Genomic DNA, 26,329 nt, shown 5'->3' with positions numbered 1-26,329 from the left:
ATTCTACATTTCCCTCTCTTTTTGTTCTGGACTTTGATTGCCATAAGGATTATGGCAGCTCTGAAATTTACATTGGTGATGGTGGCGATGGTAATAACGATAATAAGGGTTAGCATTGTTGTCAGTATGGTTATTGTTCATTCTTTTTTACCACAATTCATTTATCACGAGAAAATGTGTACAGTGCAAGGCTTAACGACTTAAACACCCCCCACCCATGAATTCCATGTATTAAAAATGAATACAAATCAAATCAGATGATGTTGAGTATCTGGATTACTGTTGAAATCTGCGAGGGCAAAAAAGCACAAGGACTTTGGGGACGAAGCTAAGTTAGTAACATGCGTCAATGGGATATGAATGCATACAGATGGAGAGAGAAAGGAGGAGGGAGGAGCAGAATAACTAAGGGCTGGTCCAAGGCAAACCTGAGCCAAACCTAACTATAAGAGCCTGATCTGAAGTTGAAAAAATAAACGGTCAGTGCTTTCTAGTAGACAAGCTATTTAATATAATGCACCGTTTCTTAGTAACCTCAAATATATCTTGTTTCTTATTGGTCGACATATACTAATCAGGCTCTAATATGTACATACTAACTGTTGAACATCTATGATTTTGAAAAGCATGCAACTAAGCAAACTATGCATACTCAAAGCAAAATTGTATACAAATTGAAAATACAAAGCCCCAAAGAAGATCATGTGGTTCTTTGAAAGCATCTGGGGCTGGACAGGTAATACAAATAAAAAAAAAAATAAAGTTTACAAGGTTCAGCCTAGGGCTGGGCGATATGGAGAAAATCAAATATTGCAATATTTTTTACCAAATACCTCGATATCGATACCGCAACGATATTGTAGTGTTGACTATTGGTGCTTTCACAAAATATTTACACAGTGAGATTTTTGATAAATAATTCTCAGTAATGTGGATATAATGACTAAGTGGGAAAAGGCAAATAATAGAACAGTTACAACAGTCTGGTAAGTTCAGAAAATTACATCACTTTACTGTAATGCAGCTTTTAAAACCAGGAAAAGACAACACTTATGCCATATTACGATATTACGAAATCCAAAATCTAAGACGATATCTAGTCTCATATCACGATATCGATATAATATCAATATATTGCCCAGCCCTAGTTCAGCCATGGGGCCCCAAGAAAAGGTTAAAGTTCTAGGCACTGCCTTGTTATCCTGTTCATTACAGGCCTTGTAGCGTGCAACCCAATGCTTGCCAAATTTGGCTTGTAAAGTAATTTGAGTGGTTGGGTTTATGTTGAAATCTTTCTGTCTTTGTGGACAAAAAAGGTTCCTGTCCCTTTACTATTGGTACCCGCTTTTTGAATTTGCCTAACTCAGGTTTTATCTTTGCTTCACAGAAGAAGAACGCCAACGGAGGCGAATAAGGAGCAAGGTAAGTCGGTCTCTTATTATTTGAATAGCATCCTTCATACAACAACATGTTGATCAGCTGTGGTGAAAAAAACCCACTATTTGTTTATATTAGTGAAAGTACAAGTGCCATCATGGAATACTACTGTATTAAAGTCACATCAAAGTGTACCAAAGTATTGAAAGTTTTCTTATGATGATTGCAATACAGTGATACATCATATCATCATGTAGCCTTTAGGGCTGCAACTAACGATTATTTTCATAGTCGGTTAATCTGTCGATTATTTTGTCGATTAATCGAGAATAGTAGAATAGTTAATAGAATAGTTGTTTGATCTATAAAAATGTCAAAACATGGTGAAAAATGTGGATCAGTGTTTCCCAAAGCCTAACAGGACGTCCTCAAATGTCTTGTTTTATCTCAAAGATATTCAGTTTACTGTCACAGAGGAGAGAAGAAACTAGAAGATATTCACATTTAACAAGCTTAATAAAGAAATGACTCAAACGATTAATCGATTATCAAAATAGTTGGCGATTAATTTAATAGTTGACAACTAATCGATTAATCGATTCATCGTTGCACCTCTAGCCTTATGCAGTTTTCTCCTAAGAACAGTGTCTTCGCCAGCATGTTTTCAGTCATTTATTTTATTGTGGCTGATGTGCATCGTAATTAATCAATTTGCTGGCTACATCCCCATACTTAAAGCTACAGTTGGTTACTTTAAAATAAATCGCTTTTTTTGTCATATTTGCTCAAACTGTCACAATATCCTGACAGTACTACATGAATCAGATAATCTATGAAAAAATCTCTGCCTTCTCCGCGTGCTCCCCATGGCGTAAGGAAAACAACCAATCAGAGCTGAGGAGTCAATGATGCCATGTCAATTACTGCTCTTGAACTGTGGTCAAACTAGGCAACGCTGATCAAATATAAATCAAGATTCTGTTACTGCATTGACTATTTCTTGCCTCCTATTTTTTTTTTTAAGAAACACGTTTTTTCTCTAAAATCAGAGTGTCTGCTCTGGCTGGTCGGCCTGTAGGCGGCGCCTACAACAAAATATGTTTTTCTTGATTTATATTTGATCAGCGCTTTCTAGTTTAGACATGCAGCGCTATACAGTTTGATAGCAGTTCATCATTAGTCATTGACACTGCGTTAGAGACTCCTCGGCTCTGATTGGTTGTTTATCTTTGTGTGCGGTGGAAACTTGCAAATATCATCCTGAGCAATTAGGGGGAGGCAGAGGAACATGATCTTTTTTACAGACTATTTATCATCTACTACTGTCAGGATATAGTGACTGTTTCAGCAAATAAATAAAAAAAGTTTTTTTTTTAATTACCTACTGAACCTTTAAGACTCCAAAACCATATTATACAGTAATTACTGTTGTACATACATGCTATACTGGCACAGAGCTGCTGAACTGTCTGTCCAGGTGAGGATAACGAGAGCAAGTCCAGATGCCACAAGCGGCATTCAAAAGCAAAGAGGAAGAAGAAGAAGAAGAAGAGGAGGAGGAAAGGTGAAGAGAACTCCTCCGAGTCCGACTCCGAGTTCGTGTCAAAGCAGAGGGATAGTAATTGTGGTCAAAGCTTATTGCCAAGGCGACGAGAGGAGCTTCCTGATATCATCCCAAAACAGGTAAATGCACCAAAAAAACTAACCGGAAAAAAAAACAGTCAAAGCATGCTGTCTTGATAAGTCTATGTCCTTAAAATATGAGTAGGGGGGAAATTAAATGTAGGTTCTGACCTCTTATTAGCAGACACTTAAAGATCCTTAGAATTTTAAAGGAGTCTCGGTAGAATTGGGGTATTGCTAGTGACTGATCCAAGACGGTCACACATATACTGTAATTTGAAGGCTACTCTTGCAGTGTCTCATTCCATATGTACAGTCATGTGAAAAAATTAGTACACCCATGCTAAAGTTGACTAAAAAGAGGAATAAAAAAATCATCTTTTGCAAATTGCCTTAATTAAAAAAATGAGGAAAAATCCAATCTTTAAGGACACCAATTTTCTTTGTGATGGGGTACTTACCCATTAAATCATCTCTCAGTGCAAATCAAACCAGCTATTAGGTTAACTGGCCTTTAAAAATAAAAATCTGCCTGCCTCTATGGGAATTTAACATAGGGGTGTACTCACTTATGCCCCCTGTATTTTAAGGAAGAACATTTATTTATTTACGATACATTATTCATTCACAAACAAAATGGGTGTCCTTAAAGGTTGGAGTTTTCCTAATTTTTTTAATTAAGGCATTAAGATCAATTTCCAAAAGATGATTTTTTTATTCCTCATTTTAGTCAACTTTAGCATGGGTGTCCTAATTTTTTCACATGACTGTATCTATTTCCATGTTTTAATGATCAAGCCTGTAAGCTGATTAGACTGTTGGTTTGGACTGTTAAGGAATCTTTTGTACACCAAAGTTATGATTTAGAACCTTGCATAGAACCAATATGTTTCCTTCTAAATTGCATAGAGCTAGGCCATCGCTCGACTTTCTGGGCGGTTGCTAAAGGTTGCTACTTAAGGTGCAATATTGACTGTCATGTCACCCAACATAATGGTGCGTTCCATTTACTTAGGAACTCAGAAGCCGGAGCTGTGTGTGACGTCACACCAGAATTGGCTGCGTTACATTTAAAACAAGTCGGATTTCACTGTGGGGTTTGCTCTATCCAGGTTAGCCATTGTTAGCAATACCAGTTGTTAACAACGCATTAGGCTGTTTTTTTGTGCATACAAACAGCGTAGCAACACGTCCACAGATAGAAGTTGGACAACTGATTTGAGTGTGTACGACTGATTTATTGATACACAAATCAGACAGATGTGCTAATAAACTGTACATCACTACTGCTTTCACTACTGTTGATGCACGGAGCAGCCATATTGGATTTTGAGGCTTGCTCGGGGTACTGTGAGGTGCTCCGACTTCCCAACTCGGAAATCCGAGTTCAGGGTGCGTGTTTCCGACGTTGACCTCGGAAGTCGTACAAATGGAACTAATATAAAACTCACCACTGAGTTAGCATTGCTACTCTTAAATTGATGCAGAAAGCTAATTCTGCATCAGTTTATTTTTTGAAGAGAATCTAATCACGCAGCGTAGGCCTACATATGTATCGCCAATAATTTCCTGAATCGATCATATTCCGATTCACAAGGTCCCGATTCGAGAACATGTCAGATTTGATTCACTATCAGTTAGGTTAGGGGAAATTCCAGTTACAATACCAGTTCTGCTTGGATGTAAAAGAGATTCTCAGAGAAGGTATGCTGTAGATTTGACAAGCAAGAAGCCACCTCCAAGGCAGGTTCGTGTTTACATTAAGAATTCACCCAAAAAGTTTGTTTTAAGTACTTTTTACTTAACAGGACTGACATTATATCAACATTTTTCTATATATTAAAAGATCGATTTTGGAATTGTATTTATCGATATCAGATCACTCAAACAAAGATCGATTTTAATTGGAGAATCAATCGTTTTAACCCAGCCCTAATGCAGAGAATATGCTGGCATTGCAGCAGAAACATTGCAGAAACATTTGCAGGACGTTCAACGGACACTGGATGCATTTCAGAAAATAAAGAAAAGAAAAGCTTTTCTGTAACAGTGAAGAATTGCCAGCCAGGAACTACAATGCATCGCACATTTACATCAACACAACATTTTACTAACCTTAAATGTAACCACTACATGGTTATACCCAACCTTAACCTTAAAACCAAGTCCTACCCCTGTCCTTGTGGGGTCCATCTTTTTGATGGAAGGTGACTTTGTGAACAGACCCCTGTCCTCATAATGTGATGAATGCAGACAACATCACGTCCACCGATGAAATGATGTCACATGCCACTCAATTAGGGCTGCAACTAACTATTATTTTCATAGTCGATTAATCTGTCGATTATTTTCTCGATTAATCGATTAGTTGTTTGATCTAAAAAAATGTCAAAACATGGTGAAAAATGTGGATCAGTGTTTCCCAAAGCCTAAGAGGACGTCCTCAAATGTCTTGTTTTGTCCAAAACTCAAAGATATTCAGTTTACTGTCACAAAGGAGAGAAGAAACTAGAAGATATTCACATTTAACAAGCTGGAATCAGAGAAATCTTATTTTTTTTTTTTATAAAAAAAATGACTCAAACGATTAATCGATTATCAAAATAGTTGGCGATTAATTTAATAGTTGACAACTAATCGATTAATCGATTCATCGTTGCACCTCTACACTCAATGACATAAAAAAACAACGATACAATTACGCATTTCTTTCTTTGTTGCTTTCTAACAGGACAGCTCCATTAAAGGAAGAGGAGATGAAGAAAGACATGGCAGGAGGAGTTTTCGTTCCCGTTCACGGTCACATTCCTATTCTCATTCACATTCCTGTTCAGTAAGGAGGAAGTCTCGGTCTAGAGACCGCCACCGAAGATCTAGGACTCGCTCCCTATCCAGTACACAGCGCCACAGGACTCGGTCTAGGTATGAAAAAAAAATACATCAGTTGAGTTTTGGCCTGTATGACTTAACCTTGAATCTTTTGCGTCGTGTTTTTTTTTTTTACATGTCATTTATTAATTTTCCTCCGAGATGTTAAATCATTGATTGATGATCTCAATTTGCCAACCAGGGACAATTTTTTTTTAAGTATACTTTTGAGTCAGTCGTCTAGTTTATGTGACACTAAGTTTGACATGTTCTCTACAGATATGCTGCCAGGAAATGGGCACTTATTTGTTTGGCACAGAACTCAGTTCATTTCTGGATGATATTGCATATACTGAATTTCTATTGTAATTGGTTGAAGTGGGCTGTTTTGTAATGATATAGTGTTTTGGTTATATTTAGTTTATTGTGCTTTCAAATGTTTCCCAAACTTGATTTAATTAGGATTCTGAAGGCGGCACTATAGTGACATACCAAAGGCTGTACTGTATCTCACATAGATTTAATCTGGTGGAAACTAAAGTGGGTTGTGAATCATTAGGTCACTCACCATCTGGTACTCTTAGGATATTTTGCCCCCAATAACTGTAACGGCACAACACACATTGACATGTACATAATAATGCTACCCCTGTAAATACTGCGAGAAAAAGCAGCGTTCTGGCTGCTTACATGGTACATAACCACAGGTCTTCATCATAATCTTTCCTTTTTCTCTTTGTAATTTTGCTTTAACCTGCAATGATCTGGCTGATGCGGCTGCTGGTAGCTCTTCAGAGAAGAGGGGAGCTTTGGATGAATCCATACAGTCCACCCAATGTCCTTTAAAAGGCCTCCAGCCACCTGAGCTGGCCTCCGGCCCTACCCGAAGTAACATCAAAGCACAGGAGCTGACAGAATCAAGCACAGAGCTGCAGAGCCCTGACCAGATGGAAAAGCCACCAGAGAACAAAGAAGATAAAGCAGATGACTCGACACAAAAACTAGGTAGGACCTGTTTGATGACATTGCACTAGTGCACTACCCATTCAATAATGTATGTAGGGCTGCATGATTATGGCCAAAATCATAATCACGATTATTTTTGATCAATATTTAGAACATCATTATATATCAAGATTTTGAAAAGAATATATTTATTTACCAATTTTGGCCAATATCCTAATCCTACACAAAGCCATCATTATATTTAATTCAATTCATTTAATTTTCATTCAAACAGCGCTGTTACAATTAAATGAACTGATGCATGGATTCAAGGTTTTCTAAACAAAAGTTATCATCAAAAGATGGAGCAAATCCGACCTTTCGCGAGTTGGGGAGCGCAATGTTCCATGACACAATAACATTCCATTCGTGTTTTCTTAAAAAATGCGATGGAATATGCAGGATATTGATGCAATTTTATGCGATGAAATTGCGGGAACTTGCAAAAATTGCGGGAACCTACAAAAACTGCGGTTTCATCATGGCTTCATTGCGGGGTTTGCAGCTTTTCGATGATGTTCACGTCGCGTAATTACATCACTTCATAACGTTCCCATGGCAACAGGGGAAAATGGCTGCTCTTGTGTGACGTAAACGCAACATTTTTCAACTTTCTGCTAAGATATATGTGACTTTTTTGCAACGAAAATGCGGGGATTATGAAATCATGCAAGCCCCGCATATTTTGCGCAGAAATCGGCAATTTATGCGGCCCCTGCAAAAATATGCGGACTTTGGCTGATTTATGCATTGAATTATGCGATCGCATAATCACGTTTTTCTGGAGGGACTGATATGTGAGAGTAGCCTACCTGTGTAATGTATCGGAGAAATGTCTTTGCCTTTCCTACCGTAGGAAAGGCAAAGACATTTCTCCGTTCTCAGCTGAGGTAGACACATTAACGTTACAGCTGCAGTTTTTACCATTGCACATTAGCCTAGCAGCTAACGGAGTTTCCTTCTGTTTATAGCTTTATCCCGATAAAACGGCACGGTTGAATTTCAGCCTGCATGTGCGTTTCGTAGCCTAAAACAGAGCGGTTTATATTGGTAACGAGAGCAACAAGTTAGCGGACTGTCGAGTCACCCTCTCTGCTGTCTGTCTGCTCAGCTGTTAGACGGGCAGCAACATGTTGTAAGGTTTAAACCAATGTTTTTTCGGGGGTAACTAAAAATCCATACCATCCCAGCCAACACAAATGTGAGTGCCATAGCGGAAACAAGATTGTGACAAATATGACAATTTTTTTGTTGCTTCGGAGCAACACCATTAAGATAAAGGTTAATGTTTTGGGAGTTTCAGGACGAGATGTTAAAGTTACAATATAGTTCTTGTTCTTGTAGAAGTAAAATAATCATTTTGTAACTAACTTTGTACCTTTTATGTAGGGCTGGGCGATATGGAGAAAATCAAATATCACGATATTTTTGACCAAATACCTCGATATCGATACCGCGACGATATTGTAGCATTGACTATTGGTGCTTTCACAAAATAGTTACACAATGAGATTTTTGATAAATAATCATCAATAATGTGGATATAATGACTGAGTGGGAAAAGGCAAATAATAGAACAGCTAGAACAGTCTGGTAAGTTCAGAAAATGACATCACTTTACTGTAATGCAGCCTTTAAAACCAGGAAAAGACAACACTTAAGCCATATTACGATATAACGATATCCAAAATCTAAGACGATATCTAGTCTCGTATCACGATGTCGATATAATATCGATATATTGCCCAGCTCTACTTTTATGTCAACCCTTTACCTTACACGTAGACAAAGATTTTAAAATATGTTTGTACGGTTATTCAAGGTGTCTAATTAATGTGTTTTGTGGCCTAATGCTAAATCTGCAGGTTCTGGCGCAGCCCACTCCACGATGAGCCAATCCATATCTACTGAACCTGACCAGACCACTGAGCTCAACTTGCCTCAGCTTAAAGCATCAACATACCCGAGTACATCCGACACTAATGCTAAATCACCAGCAAAGATGAAGAGGAAACCATCCAAGTCCCCACAGAGGAAAAAAGAAGCAAAGTCATCAAAGAGGCAGAAAAGATCGAAGTCACCATGTAGGAGCCACAGGAGGGGATCTAGATCCAGGAGTCCTTTAAAGAAGAAGAGATCACGGTCGAGGTAAAGTGATTGGGTTTCTTCTGTATTAGGATCTCCTTTATCCACGTGACGTTATAGCTAAATTAAACAAAAATTGATTATGATTATATAAATATGGTTTCACATTCAATTAATCAGTTAAGCTGTTAAAAAAGCATTGATCTTTTTATTTAAAGTAATTTGGTAAAAAGAAAAGCTATGCAACCAACTCATGGGGCAATCACAAGTGCCTTTTATTGGAGTAGCTTATTGGCACTAGCAAATTTCGGTTTCAGCTCTTTTTTTCTGCGAAGTTCGTGGCTCTCATTACCGACTGCTGGACGGCACTCACAATGGAGAGCTACGTGCCACTATATTGATGGGGACTGGGGAGTTAAATTGGCCAATCTACTAACAGAGTGTACCAGGCAGACATAGCTGACAGCCTCGCAACTAAACCAATTGATGCGGTGGAAACTTGGGGACTTACTGGGAAAGTGGCTGGCTGCATGTGTCCACGACATAGACTGTAAAAAATAACGGACAAAGCTTCCGGGTCTGAAAGGTGAAGCCAATGCAGAAGTGACTAAATCCTGAAAACAAAGGCATCCGGCGGTATTTCCTGCAGCACCAGAGCAATCCCGGAAGTGGAACGCGAAGGATGTAGACTAATGGGAAAATGACCCTACTTCTCACCTGATTTATTACCTGAATAAATGTTTTCATAATGAGTTAATGGTCTCAATAACTCATTTTAAGTCTTCTTCAATTAAGGCTGGGTATCGCCACAGATTTCCCGATTTGATTAGATTTCCTATTCAATGTCGATTTGGGATATTTCAATTGCAAAACCAATTTAGCTTGGATATGAACGAGAGTCTACAATTGTCAGGTTCCCTTTGACCTGGTGCATTATTAAAAGTCAGACGAAGAATACTTAATTGATCGCCTCAGGGAAATTGTTCAGTTGGAGCTGCTCACAGTCAGATTTAAGGTATAAATAAGAGTGAGAAAAGAGCTAGTCAATACGTGTATAAAAGTAATATACAGTAGCTACACTGCAAGAAGTCAAAAAGTTAAGTTCAAGTAAAGTGAGATTAGGTCAAAAAGTAAGATTAAGATTGGGTTAAAGCTATAGTGCGTAGTTACTGTCTGCCCCATGAGGAATTCTAAGTAATGACGACAAAACTGTCGGCGCATTCACATGATACAAGCCTTCCATGATCACGCACCACCCCCACCCCCTCCTCCACACAGTTGCTAGTAGCAAAGGAGGACACGGAAGATTAAAAAACATGATGGATGATCCTCAGAATAGGTGATTATCTTCGCTCGATTTTCTGCGAGCGAAAGTTCCCGGATGACACCAGTTTCTGAACACAGCCATACTAAGAAATACAGAGAGAGTTTTGTAGTGCTGAAAGTCTTTATTAGCTTTGTATCAACTCATTTGGCAATGGGTTAAATGTAACGGACGTTCATTAATATAAAAAAGTTGCGCACTAAAGCTTTCAAAAGATTATGTTGCTTAAACAATGGATTGTACAAATGCTATTGTAGTGCAGTGTCAACATAAAGTACAGTATGAACACGAAACAGTATACACATTTATGAATTAACCCCAATACGGTTACATTAATGGACTTTTTATTTAACATGAACACACTACAGCAGTCAACAACAAAAAGTATTGAGTGAAATTTAATTTAGATATCTTGGGGAGAGAGGTAAAGGGACCCCATTTAAAATGGCCAGTTTTCCCTTGCAAAAATGTAGCCTAACTTTGGAGCTTTTTTTTGGAGCGATTATGGATTTTATGAATCGATATCAGATCATTCAAATAAAATGGATTTGAATCGATTGCACTGTGTACATTCAAATGGCTGTGAACTTGTTTTTGGGTGTTGTCCATGTTTTCGTCTTCAACTTTGACCCTGTTTTCACTTCATCAAAGTTAATTGGAAAATGTCAGTCTCCATAAAAGTGTTCTTCCGACCAAGATAGCTAGCTACCACTACCGTTAGCTGGTAACTTAAGGGAAAGCTTGCCAAATTTCTGTACTGCCGTACATGCAGATGAACAGCGCCAGTACCCAGAGGTCCGTGTTTAGCCGCCGGTGAAACTTCACCGAATGACTTCAGAAGGGTGGAAAATTGGCAACTTTCCCTCTTTAGAATTTAGCTTAGCGCAGTGGCAGTGCAACCATAAACAACTCTGGCTTGGCCAGGAATTCGTTTTGAGAACCGTCATTTTGTAACTTCTTTGTTTAGCTTTTCATGCAACCTGCTTTTAAATCATTTACTATTTCTTTGCATGTTTTGTCAGCGTATTGTTTTATTCATTTTTTAATCCTGTTGTTTATTTCAGCTTTTAACTGTGAGCATTAAAGACAAAGAAAAAATGAATAAATAAGTTGAAAGGAGTATAGTGCACTGTCCCTAATGACTGCCTGGGTGACTCCAAGGCACATTATTCAGGAGACATTGATATCCACAAAAGTTGGTGCCGGTTTGCTTCATTTCAAATTAACTGAACCGGATGTTGTCCGTGCAGGTCAGGGGGGCGGCGGTCGCGGAGGTCGCGCTCACGGTCGGTGTCAAGGGGTCGGAGGAGGGCTACATACAGCCAGAGGGACCGCTGGAAACGAGAGCCAAGTCACTCCCCTGTACTCATCCTCCGCAAAAATAGATCCCCCGCTCGGAAACTCTGCAGTTCGAGCAACAGCCCACAACGCATCAGTGAACTGGGTCAGATAATATGAAATTACTCATTTGAATGTGAACCAACTGTATTACTGTATTTTTTTTTTTTTTTTCATTTGCATTTTTGCATTATTATTTATAAAGAAGGTATCAGTGTCATGAAGTCGCTGTAAACCACCGTCACTTGAAGTGCTCATATTATGCTTTTTGGCTTTTCCCCTTTCCTTTATTGTGTTATATATTTTTTGTGCATGTTATGGGTTTACAAAGTGAAAAAGCCCAAAGTCCACCCCAAAGGGACTTACCATCTCCAACAGAAAACACTGTTCACAAACTGCTCCAAACAGCTCTATTGTAGTCCAGCCTTTACTTCAGAGACAAATGTGCGTCAGTTTGTAACACACGTTATAATGCTCGCCTAGCTGCTAGCATGGCACTCCCTCATGCTCTGCAACTGACTAGCTAGCAGTACTTACTGCGCATGTGCGACTCCCAACAAAGATGGCACAGAAGTGAGATGTCTCACTCTGTAGCTAAAACAGAGAGATCAACACACAGGGTGAAAAGAGGAGCTGCAGCAATGTGCAGTACAACAAATATATGGTGTTTTCTGAACATTAAACCACATAAACCTATTCTGGTACAACCTCTAAATACAATTATGAACCTGAAAAGGAGCATAATATGAGCACTTTAACTGAGTGGCAAACTCAACACCTGCTTTTATACATCCACATGCAAAGAAAAACTGTGCTCAAAATCACACATTGTAAACTAAACTCCCAACACTAATTTTCAAAATACAAAAATACACAAACATACAATACACTATGTCTACCAAAACAATGCAAACATGTCTCAAAATCAAATAATTTTTCCAAAACCCTAACAAATCTTCTCTTCCAACCGGAACATTCAGTCAGTGATAGCACAATGTCATACAAAACACTAACATCTGATGGAATTACAGAAACTTTTCTGTACTGCCATTAGGGCTGCAACTAACAATTATTTTCATAGTCGATTAATCTGTCGATTATTTTCTCGATTAATCGATTAGTTGTTTGATCTATAAAAATGTCAAAACATGGTGAAAAATGTGGATCAGTGTTTCCCAAAGCCTAAGAGGACGTCCTCAAATGTCTTGTTTTGTCCAAAACTCAAAGATATTCAGTTTACTGTCACAAATGAGAGAAAAAACTAGAAGATGTTCACATTTAACAAGCTGGAATCAGAGAAATCTTATTTTATTTTAATAAAAAAATGACTGAAACGATTAATCGATTATCAAAATAGTTGGCGATTAATTTAATAGTTGACAACTAATCGATTCATCGTTGCACCTCTAACTGCCATATAGTCATGTGGTTGAAAGAAGCTCAACACCTGTGGGTGCTTCCTAGATAGGAATCAGCTGTGATTGATCTATTTGCATAACTTCAATCAGTTATTTTTCAGTAGCAATGAAATAAAATGCAGGGGATTTATTTGCTTTTCAATTTACAACATGAACGGCTGTTCACTTTGACTTTAGCCTATACGGTTTAGAACATGATCCGTTCTGACATACAGTGTAAAAGCGTTTGTAAATTTGGCAGTAAAAATCCATGTTTTGGTCTTGGTTGAGCTTGTGCGTAAGTTCAAGCATTTTAAATTTGTGTTAACGGTATGCATTTTGTGTCAAAGCAACAAGACGTGTTAATTGTATACGCATACACAGACTGATGTTGTGCTAACTGTGTTAAGAAAGTTAAAAGTATTTAAATTTGTTTTCAAAAACTGTACGGCCAATTTAAGTGGAAGTTCATTTCCACTTTTTGTTACATTTTAGCCACTCAGACTTGGTGATAATCCATAATCTCTAAAATAACATTATCTTATTTTATCTGTATTTTTTAAAGTAAAATCCGAGTTACCTTTGTAGAATCGTTATCTAGTCATGCTTGTCTGCAACAATTGCTAAACGTTCCAAAAAACAATAACACCAGGTATATAGTCTAAAAATAATGAAAGTGGTTTGTGAATAGATATTTAAATTAGTTTGAAACATGACACTGTACATAAACTCAGTGAAAACAGGTATTGCATCAACACATCCATTTAGTTAATTGATTCCTTTATTGTATTTTTATTATAGTATAGTATTATAGTATTATATTTATTTGTATTTTTTCCCCCAGATAAGGACCAGTTGTTAGAAATCGCCAAGGCCAATGCTGCCGCCATGTGTGCCAAAGCAGGAATGCCCATCCCTGCCAGCCTGAGGTCTACAGTGCTTCCCCTGTCTCTGCCCAGTATGGCCATGAATGCTGCTATGGCCAGTATGACGGCTGGTATAATTTTGACTCTTATCCGCATGATTTATTTTTTTCTAAAATGACTGATCTATCAATGTTTCATCCATCTATCCAGTAATTTCATCACTCCAGTACTCCGTTAAGGCTTGATGCTTCTTTAAGGATGATTAAGATCATTCTAACCTTAATAAAGGTTATGATGTTCAATTTTTGTTAAAACTATTTTAGAGAGGTGTTTATTCAACTTTATGGTCATTTTGGAGGCTATAGTTATTGTTGTTGTTATTCTGTAACTGCTACATTGAGAGGTGTTACTAATTTTCACTATTACTAATAATTAACTAGCCTCCTTAATCTAATGGGGTGGAAAATCTTGCCAATTTGGCTTGACTATACATAGGCCTATTCAATATAGAATGGAATATAGAGAAATATATTCCATATATGTTCCACTCACTAATTGAATCACAGTTAGTGCGTTTTTTTAAGCCTTTGTGTTTGTTATTACAAGTTTTCGTATACATTTGATCCGGTTATACATTTGATTTTTAGTTTAGTTTTGGTTTCACGTTGCAGTTGTGCAAGCGCACTAAAGCACTTTACATGTCGTCATCACATACGTGAGCCGCGTCTCCCGATGCTTGTAAGTGATCGGTTCGTAGACAGGCTTTCCCGTCCTCTCGTATCCTCTCCTATGATCTTCTCTCATGTGTCGAAATTTTGGCGAGTTTTTTCCAACTGACTCCTGCTCTCCCCCGGCTACTGCCGCTTTTTTGGAGAAGCTGCAGCATTTATTCAGAGACACCGGTAATTTTGGTTCGGATCTAACCGACCGAAAGTCCGGACCAAACGAGGTAGGTGGGAAGGCAGCCTGAGAGTCATTTGTCGGAGGGGTGAGACATGCCTAGGCAGGCTTTTTTGTATTTGTTTGTGTCATCATGCCATCATAGCCTAAGAGTTAAGGATTTGTGGAAATTGTAAAGTTGAAATTGGCTATTTTAAATTGATATATAGGTCAGCTTCTGAGAGGAACGATTGACAAGCTTGAATCTAACTTGAATTAGCTACTGTAATTGTTTTTCATTGGCTCCTTTCTTGTTCTCTTTCTCCTTCTCCTCTCTGTATTTTCCTTCTAGCCACCATGACAGCGGCATTGTCCAACATGGGCATGTCGTCATTGCTCCCGTTGCCCTCCATTACCAATAAGCCCCCTCCTGTCTCAACGCAACCCAACACTGCTGCTTTGGAGGAAGTGAAGAGGAAAGTAGCGAAGCAGGCCAACAGCATCAGCATTAAGGAGTTTACTGATGTAAGGGTACATAGCAGTGCGAACCATGTACTATTTACTGGAGTTTCACTGCACTCGAAAGATATCAAATGTACAATTAAAGGTGCTCTAAGCGATGTCACGTGTTTTTTAGGCTATAACATTTTTGGTCACATACAGCAAACATCTCCTCACTATCCGCGAGCTGCCAGTCCCCTGAACACACTGTAAAAAAAAACGTGGTCTCTGTAGAAAGCCCAGGCTCCACAAACGGCAACAAAAACAAACTGCGCCAACCAGCACCACCAACAATAACAAACAGTGTTACAGCCAATAACCCGACAAGAAGGATTTGGGGCTGTTGGTTGGACGAGGAGGAGGGAGGGGCGAGCTAGCCTCCCTTTAGTTTGAAAATACTTTGAACGTCAACAAGAAGTGACGTCACCCAACGTCGCTTAGAGCAGCTTTAAATCAACTTTGTAATGGTAATGAATGTGAAACCAATTCTCTAATATCTCATCTGTAACTAACGTGTAGTTTCATAAAATACCCAAAAGGTGGTCGGAAGATGCACTTAATCCCGCTTGAAGACAGAACTTTGATTTTGCTGCGCGTGTGTCTTTGTAGAAATGCAAGATGATTGTGGACAGCAAAGGAGAGCTGCCGGTGGCAATGCCTCATGTCTCAGACGAAGAGGATGATGGGAAGCCTTTTGGAGGATCAGCTCTTCGAGAGCAAAAAGCCATCAGCTTCAGCATCAACGTAACATCCACACACGAGCTACACTGTGCCTTATATGATACATTCCTGTGAATTAGAGTTTCCTCCCTTTTGAATGTGTGGTGAACCCCACCGATAATATATTGAAGTTTATGGGTTAGCACTTTACATGACAACTGAGAGATAACAAGGAAATGACCTAACTGTTATTTCATAATAATAATGATGAAACAAATAATAGCTCTTATTATTTTTGAACATATTACCCTATTACCCCTATTTTCCCTTTTTCCAATTAAAATTGTACTCTGTCGTAACACCACTCCCATTACTACCCTTAAATTGCAAAACATATTGCAGTGACTTTAACCCCTTATTGTTGAGATAAAGTTGTTAATTGGAGGTCATGTCCTGGGCAAGATGTCCTGCCCAATTATTGCTTGAGATTTAGTAGTCATACATTGCCTGATTGCAATTATTTGTGTTGACCACAGTCATTTTTGCACAATTGTTAGATTCCCCTTAAAGGGAATTTCACAATAATTACATGAAAAAAACATAAATGCCATATTTCCATCACATTTTGAGTTTGACTCAATTTCCAAAATTTGCACACTGGTAGGGTAGTGGATGAAAAACACGCATTTTCTTTTGCCAGTTTTCTGTAAATTTGGTTCAAAGTTTGCGCTACATGTTGATGTTTAAAATGTTGCAAGAAATGGAATTCAAATTAGGTTAGTTTCCATCAGATGGGTTAAGGAATATTATGTGTCTACCTGAGTAAAAGGTTCCAATGTCAGAAAAAAACAAACATAGAAAAAAAAGAGCTTGGCCATCTAGAATTGACTGCAAATGTGCAGCTCATTCTGTTTCATCTTATATGAGATTATATTACTTGCTTTCCGAAGCAAGATGCTGATAGAGATGTGCCAATATCGGGTCTCTTTATTTATAGCTGAGAGTCTCCCCTTGTAGTTTTAGTGAAAGTTATTCTGGAGATCATTTACAGACAGTCCTTTGCTGCTTAATGTTAGTATGTTTTAAAGGGTAACTTCGGGATTTTTCAACCTGGACCCTATTTTCGTGTCTAAGTGACTGATGGGAACAACAATCTTTGAAATTGGTCCAGTATCAAGCAAGACCGCTGCAGTCGGCAGTCAGCGAAACAAGCTACAATGTAAGTTATTGGCCAATTGCGCACCTTCAATTTACATCCATAAAAATGCTTGTTTTACCACTGACAGGCTCAGATTATTGTTTCAAGTGTCTGACAACATTATAGAAAGGATCCCTACAGCTGTCTATCTTTTTTTGGTTTAACATAAAAATCCCTGAAATCGTTATCGCTAAACCCACCAGACTCCACTTGAATAAACAGTAATTTTATCATTGTAAAACGCCACAACAAAATAGAACTCAAAAGCCGTCTTGGTTTGTCTTTTCATTGTTCATCACTACTCTGGTTTGGTTGAAATAAACCCTTAATTTACCCAATTACATGCGGAAATATGCTTGGTCGATACACGCTAAAATTATTTTTGATTTAAATGGAGTCTGGTGGGTTTGGTGATAGTGATTTCGAAGCTGTTTCTGGTTAAACAAAAAAAAGGATCTTACTCATTAACAAAAAGGTCTATCTCAGTAGGGATCATTTTCATAATGTTGTCAGATGCAGAATAACAATCTGAGCCCGTCGGAGGCAAAACAGAAATATTAAATAGACAATGCACATTTGCCCTATATGATTACATTGCAGCCTGGTTCATGGCTGCCGGTTTCCAGTTTTGTTGAATTTTGTCGCTTCCATCCAACTTTTATAATTCACATAAAAATGCTTGTATGGAAACATAAAGCCATGTTTCCATATTAACTTTTCAAAATAAAATCAAGCATCCTTTAACATTAATTAACTGTCTTGGAACACTACTTTAAGCTATGTCGGCCTCCACAACAGTTGCAGAACAAGCTATTTAAAATAAATCTATGTATAGCAGAGCGAGAGTTGACAAATTGTTTGAGCAAACTATTTTCCTTACCCGCATCATTGAAATGAACAACATGGATTTAGGCCTAGTTTTAAAGCCAAACGCAACAGCACCGCTGTGTGGCATAAAGTCAACCAAAAAAGATAGTTAAATCGTAATTGCAATTATTTGCTTGAATCTGCAACTAAAACGTCATGATTGTGACAGCCCTACAGTATTCATACATGGATACCTACCAAAAGAAACAAGGGAAGCTGTAAACAAATAGTAATACATTTTTTCAAGTTAGGGTTAGGGGGTTAGGGTTAGGGTAGTAGGTTAGGGTTAGTTAGTGGTAGTTTGACTTATGGTCAGGTAACTTTCACCAGTGAGTTAAATGGCAATGGTAAAGTAAGGCAAAGGTTTTTTTGCTATGATTTCCCGCAGTGTAATTATACCATGCACCGTGATGTAGTGCCTCTCTTTGAGATGTCCTGACATTAATTTTAACCCACCTGCCAGCCAGTTAGTGCTTTCTTGCTCAGTGTTAAGTGACTATATTGAATGAATAAAGTTTAGTACTTATGCAACTCATTGGATTGAAGCAAAACTAATTAACGCTATATCCTCTTCTCGCTCCAGAACGCCACAGTACGGCCAGCAGTGCGTAGCGACGCAGGCATGGCCAAGGAGTTTCCTGTGTCTTCAGGATCCCAACATCGTAAGAAGGTCTGAATAGATGTGCATTAGATTTGGATCTTGTAACAGTGTTTAAAAGTCGATTTCCTGCTGTAGATAGGAGGCAGGTGTTTACAGTACTGCAGTGCTATAAATGGCCACTGCAGGTAACCAAAGGCAAAATAACTACAAATTACTTTCTCACTGAAACAAATCAATTGAAGGCAGAAAAAGCTGTCCTCTTGGTCAACCAGTTACTATATTCCAAATTACAAGCAGTGAATTAACTGTTTGCAAAGGGGCAAATGTGTAGCTATTGCATATGTCACAGTCATTTCTTAACGAGTGTGTGGTAATGTAATGTGTTATACTGTCCAGGAGGGCGAGGCGCTGGGGGCCTATGGAGAATGGGTTCCGGTCGACAAAACATCAGACAAAGCTGCAGCTGCCTCCAGAAAAGCCGTGACCACTGTTCCCACAGCGACAGCTACCTCATCATCAGGTGAAACGAAGACAGCACCAGGGACAACGGAGGTTGTCGAACAGCCCGTTTGTGTGCTAGATAATGACAGCGTTTTTCCTGACCCACTACTGCAGGTGAGAAGTGGATTTATACCGTCTATGTACTATGTAATTATGTATGTATTTATATATGTAAATTGTAATATTCACTGGTGTGTCTAGAAGCACACAGATAATCTGGAACCTAAAAGGTAATGCTGATTATGTAAAAGGGCCTATTTGTTGCATGTGTAACTTTACTGTTTACTGTTCCCGACTCCGCAGCAGTGGATCTGAGGCAACTGATAAATATAGGTCCAGACCTGATAAAAACAATGTCTCAGAAACTGTGCTACAAATAGCACTAAATATTAAACTAGAAAAAAAAACACACATCTTCATCATCATCATGCATCATCTTGCTCGCATTGTTTTGAAGCTGTTTGGCTGGCCACTAGCGCTTATGTTACGAAGGTATAGATAAACTCATGAGAAGGACACCATACTCAATACCTAAATAACAAAAATGCGTGTTTCAGTAAGCATCAAATCTCCACTTTACGCATGACATCATGTGCACTTCCAATTATAAGATAAGTTATAAGACAATATAAAATAATTCACAAAGGTAACTGATTTAAAAACTTTGTTTTCTCAGGTCTTTGCTTGTAAACCTGAGTGTGCCGACAAATACCTGAATAACTGACTTTCTGCCTTTCACATTTTTAAACTAAGCTCTCTTCCCCCTCTCTCTCTTTCTCTACCTTTGCTACTGTTTTTTTGTCACCTCTGTTCTCTCTGTCTTTTTCTCTCTCTCTCTCTCTCTCTCTCTCTCTCTCTCTTTCTCTCTGCAGCCAGTAGATATTTCTCAGGCTGTAACTGAGAGAATCAAAGCTCAGAGGCGATTGGCTGAGAACCCCTATGATGTCAATGCCATCTGCATGCTCAGCCGGGCACAAGAGCAGGTATAGTACACATATTTTAAGAATTAGTATTAGTACAGACACTTCAGAAAATTACATATATAGATAATGAAAACATTTACCCGACTAAGAGTCTGCAACCACGCCAGTGGCTCTGTCTAGCTTTGCTAAGGCACAGCAGTGCTTTGAGCTAAAAGCTAAAATGTCAGCAAGCTCTGGCCCTGGGTAGACAGTAAACAGTGGCCGGCAATGCTGATCTAACATTGGGGGGTAATGGAGTCCCCTATTACTAGCGTGTGTTGTTTAACCAGTCTGGTGGCCAGCTCATCTTGTCGGGAACTTGAATGTTTGCACAACGTTTCACGGCAATCCTTTCCAGTCTTTGACATATTGCAGTCTTGACCAAAGTGGTAAACCTATTGGCACCACATTGTGCATATAGTTATATATTATAGCAGCAAGTTGTGGTATTGGGTTTCGGACTTTAACAAGTACCCCTTTAAAAAAAATGTATATAGTGTTACAGATTTACAGCTGCTTTTGTTTTCTTTCTTTATTTAGGATTCTCATTAGCTCCTGCATTGCAGCAGCTTTTCTTCCTGAGGTCCTTACAACTCTCTTTACATTCGGATAATGTAATAATGAATGTACATCATACATATTACAATACATCGTAAAAAAATACAAAATAGGACATCGTAAGACAGACTAAACAAACACAATGGCATAATTTCATAACACAATACATGTGATAATGACATTATACACAGACAAGAAAAAGACAGTCACATAGACAGTCAGCTCCACCAATGCAGTCAAAGAGCAGCCAACTGTACAGTCTGTTTCACTCAGGGCCAGATGTACTAACGCTTTTTGTTTGTATTTGTTTCGCAACGTGCACGTAAAAGCATGGCGAGGTATGTACAAACAGGCCGCACTGAGGTAAAAGTGCAGACTGCCTGTCGCGGGAACTGAAAATGGCAAATTGCGCTTTTCCGTGTCATGCATATGGATTCACGGGAGGGTCAAGGGGAAAGTGGGAGTTTCCCATAAAGAGATGGGAGGGGAAGCGTAAAGTGCGCCTAATTATGTATTCCGTGGTATGTACAAAAACCGCCCGTGAAAGCGCACCTCTATTTTGCGGTGAAAATTCTCCGCCTCTTAAAAGCAGGTGCAAACCAGCCGCAAGCGGGTTTCCTCGCATATGCCTCCTGGTGAAATGGCAGCAGTAATCCGAGCAAGACGGAGACATAGGCCAAGGAGACGAGCTGAAAAGATTTTCACACTTTTTCAGTTGAGTGAACACAAAATCATCAAGCGTTACAGATTAAGCAGCCATGCAATATTACAGTTACTGGAAGAAATCAAAGATGACATTGGATCTCCGACTTAGCGTTCACATTCCATTCCAGCAGTTGTTAAACTCCTCGCTACATTACAAATATTGGCATCAGGATCATTTCAAACAGTCATAGCATCAGCAGTGGGAATATCGCAGTCTGCACTCAGCCGTATCATAGCACAAGTACTAAACGCTTTGCTACAGCGCAATTTACGGTATAGTGGGTGAGAAAGGAGCTGATTACCCGATGAACTGCAGGTTTGGTAAATACGACGTAAGCTGAAGTATCACAGCGTGCACTTTCTGCGGGTTGGCCATGGCGCAGATAACGCTACATTCTTGCCGGTTCTTAGGTGCGGTAAACATTTCCATAAAATGTAACAGCAAGCTCCACCAATCAGAGATGTCGCTGTTACGCGTAGGACTGTGGGTAGTGTAGTACTTCTCCATGGCATCGTGAATGAAACTTTTTTTTCTTAAAACAAGGTTGATTTCATACAGACTTGTGGCTTCTACCGGGGCAGAAACCATCATTTCACAATCTCATAGCTCGTGGTAAGTCCACCTCGGATGATTTAGACATGATTATGGCTAAAACTCCAAATCCTTATGGGGAAAATAAATACGATTTTTACTTCCGGAACCAAACGGTTGAGCTCTATGGCCTCACGCCGGTTAACTGCCAATAACAATCTAAATGTGGGTGTGTTGTGAATGTTCCACCTAAGCCCCTTTCATACATGCTCTGCAATGCTGAAATTATCTAGATATTACCCCGCACAGAAGTATGAGTACGCAAATGTCCAAATCAGTATGATCGGTCATTAAACAGAGTGTACCCTGTCAGCTCCCTAGTACAAAGACCGTGTAATCTCCAATTAACCCTGTGTGCGTGAATAGTGCCGCTCTTTGTGCTCAAGTATTCACGGCGAGCACGTGGATGTTCCTATTACGCGGCTCGCAAAACCACAAGAAAACAAACATCAGAGGTTGAAGAAGAAGGCTGATTTACACAAAGACGGCAATGAAAATGTCTTACTGGAGAAATGTCTAAGTTCAGTACCTTCTGTCTATAAGGACTGACGCTGAAATCATCAGAAAATTCATTCATTCAAGGAAATCAAACAATATTTCCACTAAGTGAGAATGTGTCTGCTACAGAGAATCTCCTGTTGTTTGCTATATGTGTGATCCTGACGTTGTCCGGAGTTCATACTGTATTAGAAAACGGCTCTACTTTTAATTTAACAATGGACCTATAAAAGCACAAAACTGTTAAAGCATCACCATTATAACTACGCTGTCTGCCTGTTGGAAAGCAAACTAGTTCCTTCATTTCAAATCTACAATTAATCAATAAGCCATTTATTTTTCCAGCATGGAAGAGCAGCCAGCCTAGGACACCTACTTAATGATGGTTTGTTTATGGACCTTCTTCAACCAAAATATAGCGTGCCTAACCCTAACCCTAACCCTAACCTTTTTTTCCAGTACATTCAAGAGAAAGTGCGGACTGAAAATTTCAATTTAGAAAAACTCACAGCTAAACATTTTCAGGACACCTGCTTTCTGTTATTGAAATTTCTCCAGCACTGATACCCGCTATTAAGTAAATGCAATTCACTGACACTTAGGGCGCTATTTTCGTGTTGCAGCAGAGCATGCAATGCAAGGTCGCATAGGCGAACCGGTATTAACCTGGGCGCACTTAGGTTATTTCCTCGAGTACGCCGGTTTGGTATCTTAATGACTTGCGATGCACCCCCAGTGGGAGGAGTAGTATGCCCTAAGACTATTGGCTCTACGACTGTCTGATCTACTGGAAATGTCCTGTTTTGATAGGTGGATGCGTGGGCCCAATCCAATACTGTCCCTGGCCTTTTCACTGGTTCGACTGGAGCCCAGGTCCTCAGCTCGGAGGAGCTTTCTACCAGCGGACCACAAGCATGGCTGAAGAAGGTTAAGATGCACACAAATACAACATACACAAGGAAGAATACAAAATCATTGAGACAGATGTTCCAAGAAATGAGCATAGACTTGTACGCCTGTCTATAATGTAAACACAGACCTGCATCTTTTGACATATTGAGGTTTCTGCGCATGTCTGCTGGTATGCCACTGTTAGCTGTATTTTAAGCAGCCACTCTTGTCGGCATTAATTTGATATTTTGACGACTTTGACGCTAAATCTGAAAATATGTTAAGATTTTCAGTGACCAAATTATCTTTTTATCAAGGAACTATAAGTCATCTTAATCAATTTGATGAATTTATTTATTTTTATTTCTTGAAATAGCTTTTCTACACCCTGAGATGCAATGAACAAGAACTTTGGCAGAAATGTAGAGACATTTTAAAAATCTTAAATGTACACCTCCGACATCGCTTATTTATTTTACAATTTACACTTGAAATGATGTACTATGGATTACAAAGTAGTACACAATGTAAACCATACCATGGTGTTTAATTTTTACCTGTTCTTGAGATTTCATTTAAACTGTATTTATTTTTTTATTTTTTTTACAAAATGAACCAAAATACTGAAAATGCAGTCCTATACCTACCTCACAAGTTTGCGACAATCACAAATCACACCCCAATCACAAATATTAGACCACACCTAACCAGATTAGACACAGCCTGGACCACGCTAGACTGTGCCGAACAGATCACTGCCCCTAACAAAAAAAAAGGAGAAAAAAATTGTCTTGAGGACGACAATTGGCAAGGCTAGCATTTGTGTGGTGTGTGTGCATAAGTGTATGTCACCTCAATATCATGACTGACTATTTGTCTGGTTTCTTTCTTTCTTCCTCTTTCCTTCTGTCTCACTGTGTCTGTTTATATGTCTCAATTAGGACCAGTTCCTCAGGGCAGCTCCAGTATCAGGGGGTGTCGGGGAGTTCCTGATGAGAAAGATGGGCTGGAAGACAGGAGAGGGCCTAGGGAGGAACCGCGAGGGCACCGTGGAGCCAATCATAATTGACTTCAAGGTCGATCGCAAAGGTCTGAAGCCACAGAACACTGAACCAACAGACTAGCGATAAAGATTTTGATTATGAGCCTTGACAATGTATGCTTTAAGGCCAATTTATGCTTATGCGTTGTTACGTACGTCGGTACGTACGCAGAGATACGGACCCTACGCACCTTTCAAAATAATGTAACTACACTTCGCGTTGACGTAGACTGCAACAACTGTGATTGATCCGCTCGGCCGTGGCTTGGTAGCGCTACATTCCGTCCTACTCGTTTCCGGGTTCTCCTTCTCCGTAAACAACATGAAGTCAAGGAGAGGGTTAACTTTTCCCGCTACAGATTTCCGAACGTGGTCATAAAGCACAGGGGAGACAGTGTGTTTCTCCGTCTACGCCTCTAGAGTCAGTACTCCCCGTAACTCTCTCACTCGCTCTACACACACATGCCGGCCCTGCTATTCTCTTAAAGAGACCGACGCAGAAACTAACGCACAAGTATAAACTTCAGTCCACTTACGTAGGCTACGGCGAAAGCTCTTGCCCCAGTGGCTGTTCGGAAAAGGGAAAGGTAGAGCAGAAGTAAGCATTCTGGGTGTTGAGCGCTGGCAATGGAAATCAACTTCTGAAGAGCCTTTCGTTTGAACTTGAAATGCTATAGTTTAATCTGCTTAGAATACATGTTGGTGGTGGGCATGGCCATTGTAAAGAGACTTGGCCTCATTCAAGGTACAACATGCAACGCTTTCCTCAAAAAACGATGTATCGACTAATACAAAAGTAATCCCTGTCAATCATCACTTATGACCCACTATAAGTGCATGTTGGTGTCTGTATTTGAGAAAGACCCTGCCCCCTACCTAGGTTTTCTCTTTTATTTTTCTGTGTGTGGGACGTTTCTGGGCAGTAACAAAGAGCCTTTGGGCCCTACGTTGGTGCGTAACCCTCAGCCAATAACAGCGTGCATGGTGTGCAGCCCATTCTCATTCCCAACCACTACTTTGCCCCCTCCTATCTCATGTCGACGCACAAGTTTTACTGACACAGATATGTTAAAACAGAGAGGAGGAAGCTCTGCATTCACTCGTAATCCGACAATACGGCACCTTCCCGCGCAGGTGTGGTTGTTTTTATTTGTGCTTCAGAACATAATCACTGCCAAACAATATAAGAAGAGTCTACTATACCCTCTACTGCTTTGTAGGCTGCGCCCTCTCTTCATTTACTCTCTCCCTCTCTCTTTTTCTTTGGCCGTCGAGCCGGGAAGCAGGGGCCAACTTTGAATGGTGTGTTCACAAACAGTAAATTAATAAATAATTTCCTTTCACTGCTGTGTAAATACTGCCAGTACTGGTTCACAGTAGTACCCTCAGTATCACACTGCTGTCAATGCATTGCACAAATTCCATCTGCCCATTCTGACTGATACGCATTACTCATTACGACATGGCGTTACAGTCTATTGATGATGAGAACAATGGCACTAATGCTAATGGTGGTGGTAGGAATGTTTGTGATTAATCAATCATCTGTTAATCACTATTAATTTAAACCATTCAAATATATATTAATCGATAATGCAGGATAGGGACGTGTCACAAAACGCTGTGTAGATTTGCTGTAGTATGCTGATGGCACTACGCTACCAGATGGAGCCTCTTACTTTTTAACGAGATTGAGTTACAGGCGTGTTTGGTAACCGCCCGAAAAGGCCGACTGAACTGTAAAACAAACGCACCTGCTGCCCTCTGAGGAAGAAAAACGTTGCAGCGGGCCTCACTCTGCTCACGGAGGGAAGTCCTCGTGATGAACTCTGAAGCCGAAAGTTGTCGATTGGTGGCGGTGCGGTTTAGCTACCTGAGGCTTATGCTAACGCTAAACTAACATCTTGAACAAAAGTCGGTCCAGTGAGTCCACACGAAGCAAACTAGTCCCTTCCATATACAACCAAATACGGATGTACTGTAGCTGTATT

General features: G+C 39.5%; 1 protein-coding gene across 3 annotated transcripts in view; it reads left to right on the top strand.

The window, feature by feature from the left end:
• The window catches only part of LOC116051795 (protein SON), a 41,629-nt gene that overhangs the window by 5,027 nt on the left and 10,273 nt on the right, over nucleotides 1-26,329 (top strand). For 2 of the 3 annotated variants that reach the window (XR_004105444.2, XM_031302397.2), the window contains exons 3-16: nucleotides 1,388-1,422; nucleotides 2,855-3,060; nucleotides 5,732-5,922; nucleotides 6,656-6,873; nucleotides 8,739-9,021; nucleotides 11,533-11,726; nucleotides 13,862-14,014; nucleotides 15,115-15,287; nucleotides 15,873-16,007; nucleotides 18,572-18,658; nucleotides 18,986-19,204; nucleotides 19,963-20,073; nucleotides 23,216-23,332; nucleotides 24,238-24,385. Coding sequence is in view for 2 of the 3 variants with exons in the window: in XM_031302397.2 (XP_031158257.1) it covers nucleotides 1,388-1,422; nucleotides 2,855-3,060; nucleotides 5,732-5,922; nucleotides 6,656-6,873; nucleotides 8,739-9,021; nucleotides 11,533-11,726; nucleotides 13,862-14,014; nucleotides 15,115-15,287; nucleotides 15,873-16,007; nucleotides 18,572-18,658; nucleotides 18,986-19,204; nucleotides 19,963-20,073; nucleotides 23,216-23,332; nucleotides 24,238-24,385 (2,270 nt within the window). In the remaining variant the exon portion in view is untranslated. The remainder of the gene's footprint in view (nucleotides 1-1,387; nucleotides 1,423-2,854; nucleotides 3,061-5,731; nucleotides 5,923-6,655; nucleotides 6,874-8,738; nucleotides 9,022-11,532; nucleotides 11,727-13,861; nucleotides 14,015-15,114; nucleotides 15,288-15,872; nucleotides 16,008-18,571; nucleotides 18,659-18,985; nucleotides 19,205-19,962; nucleotides 20,074-23,215; nucleotides 23,333-24,237; nucleotides 24,386-26,329) is intronic. The other variant, XM_031302398.2, reaches the window with a different exon arrangement.

The sequence above is a fragment of the Sander lucioperca genome, chromosome 24 (assembly GCF_008315115.2).
Source record: "Sander lucioperca isolate FBNREF2018 chromosome 24, SLUC_FBN_1.2, whole genome shotgun sequence".
In the NCBI taxonomy this organism is placed as follows: domain Eukaryota; kingdom Metazoa; phylum Chordata; class Actinopteri; order Perciformes; family Percidae; genus Sander; species Sander lucioperca.
The sequence above is the reverse complement of the archived record's forward strand: the minus strand, read 5'-3'. Positions and strand labels throughout refer to the sequence as shown.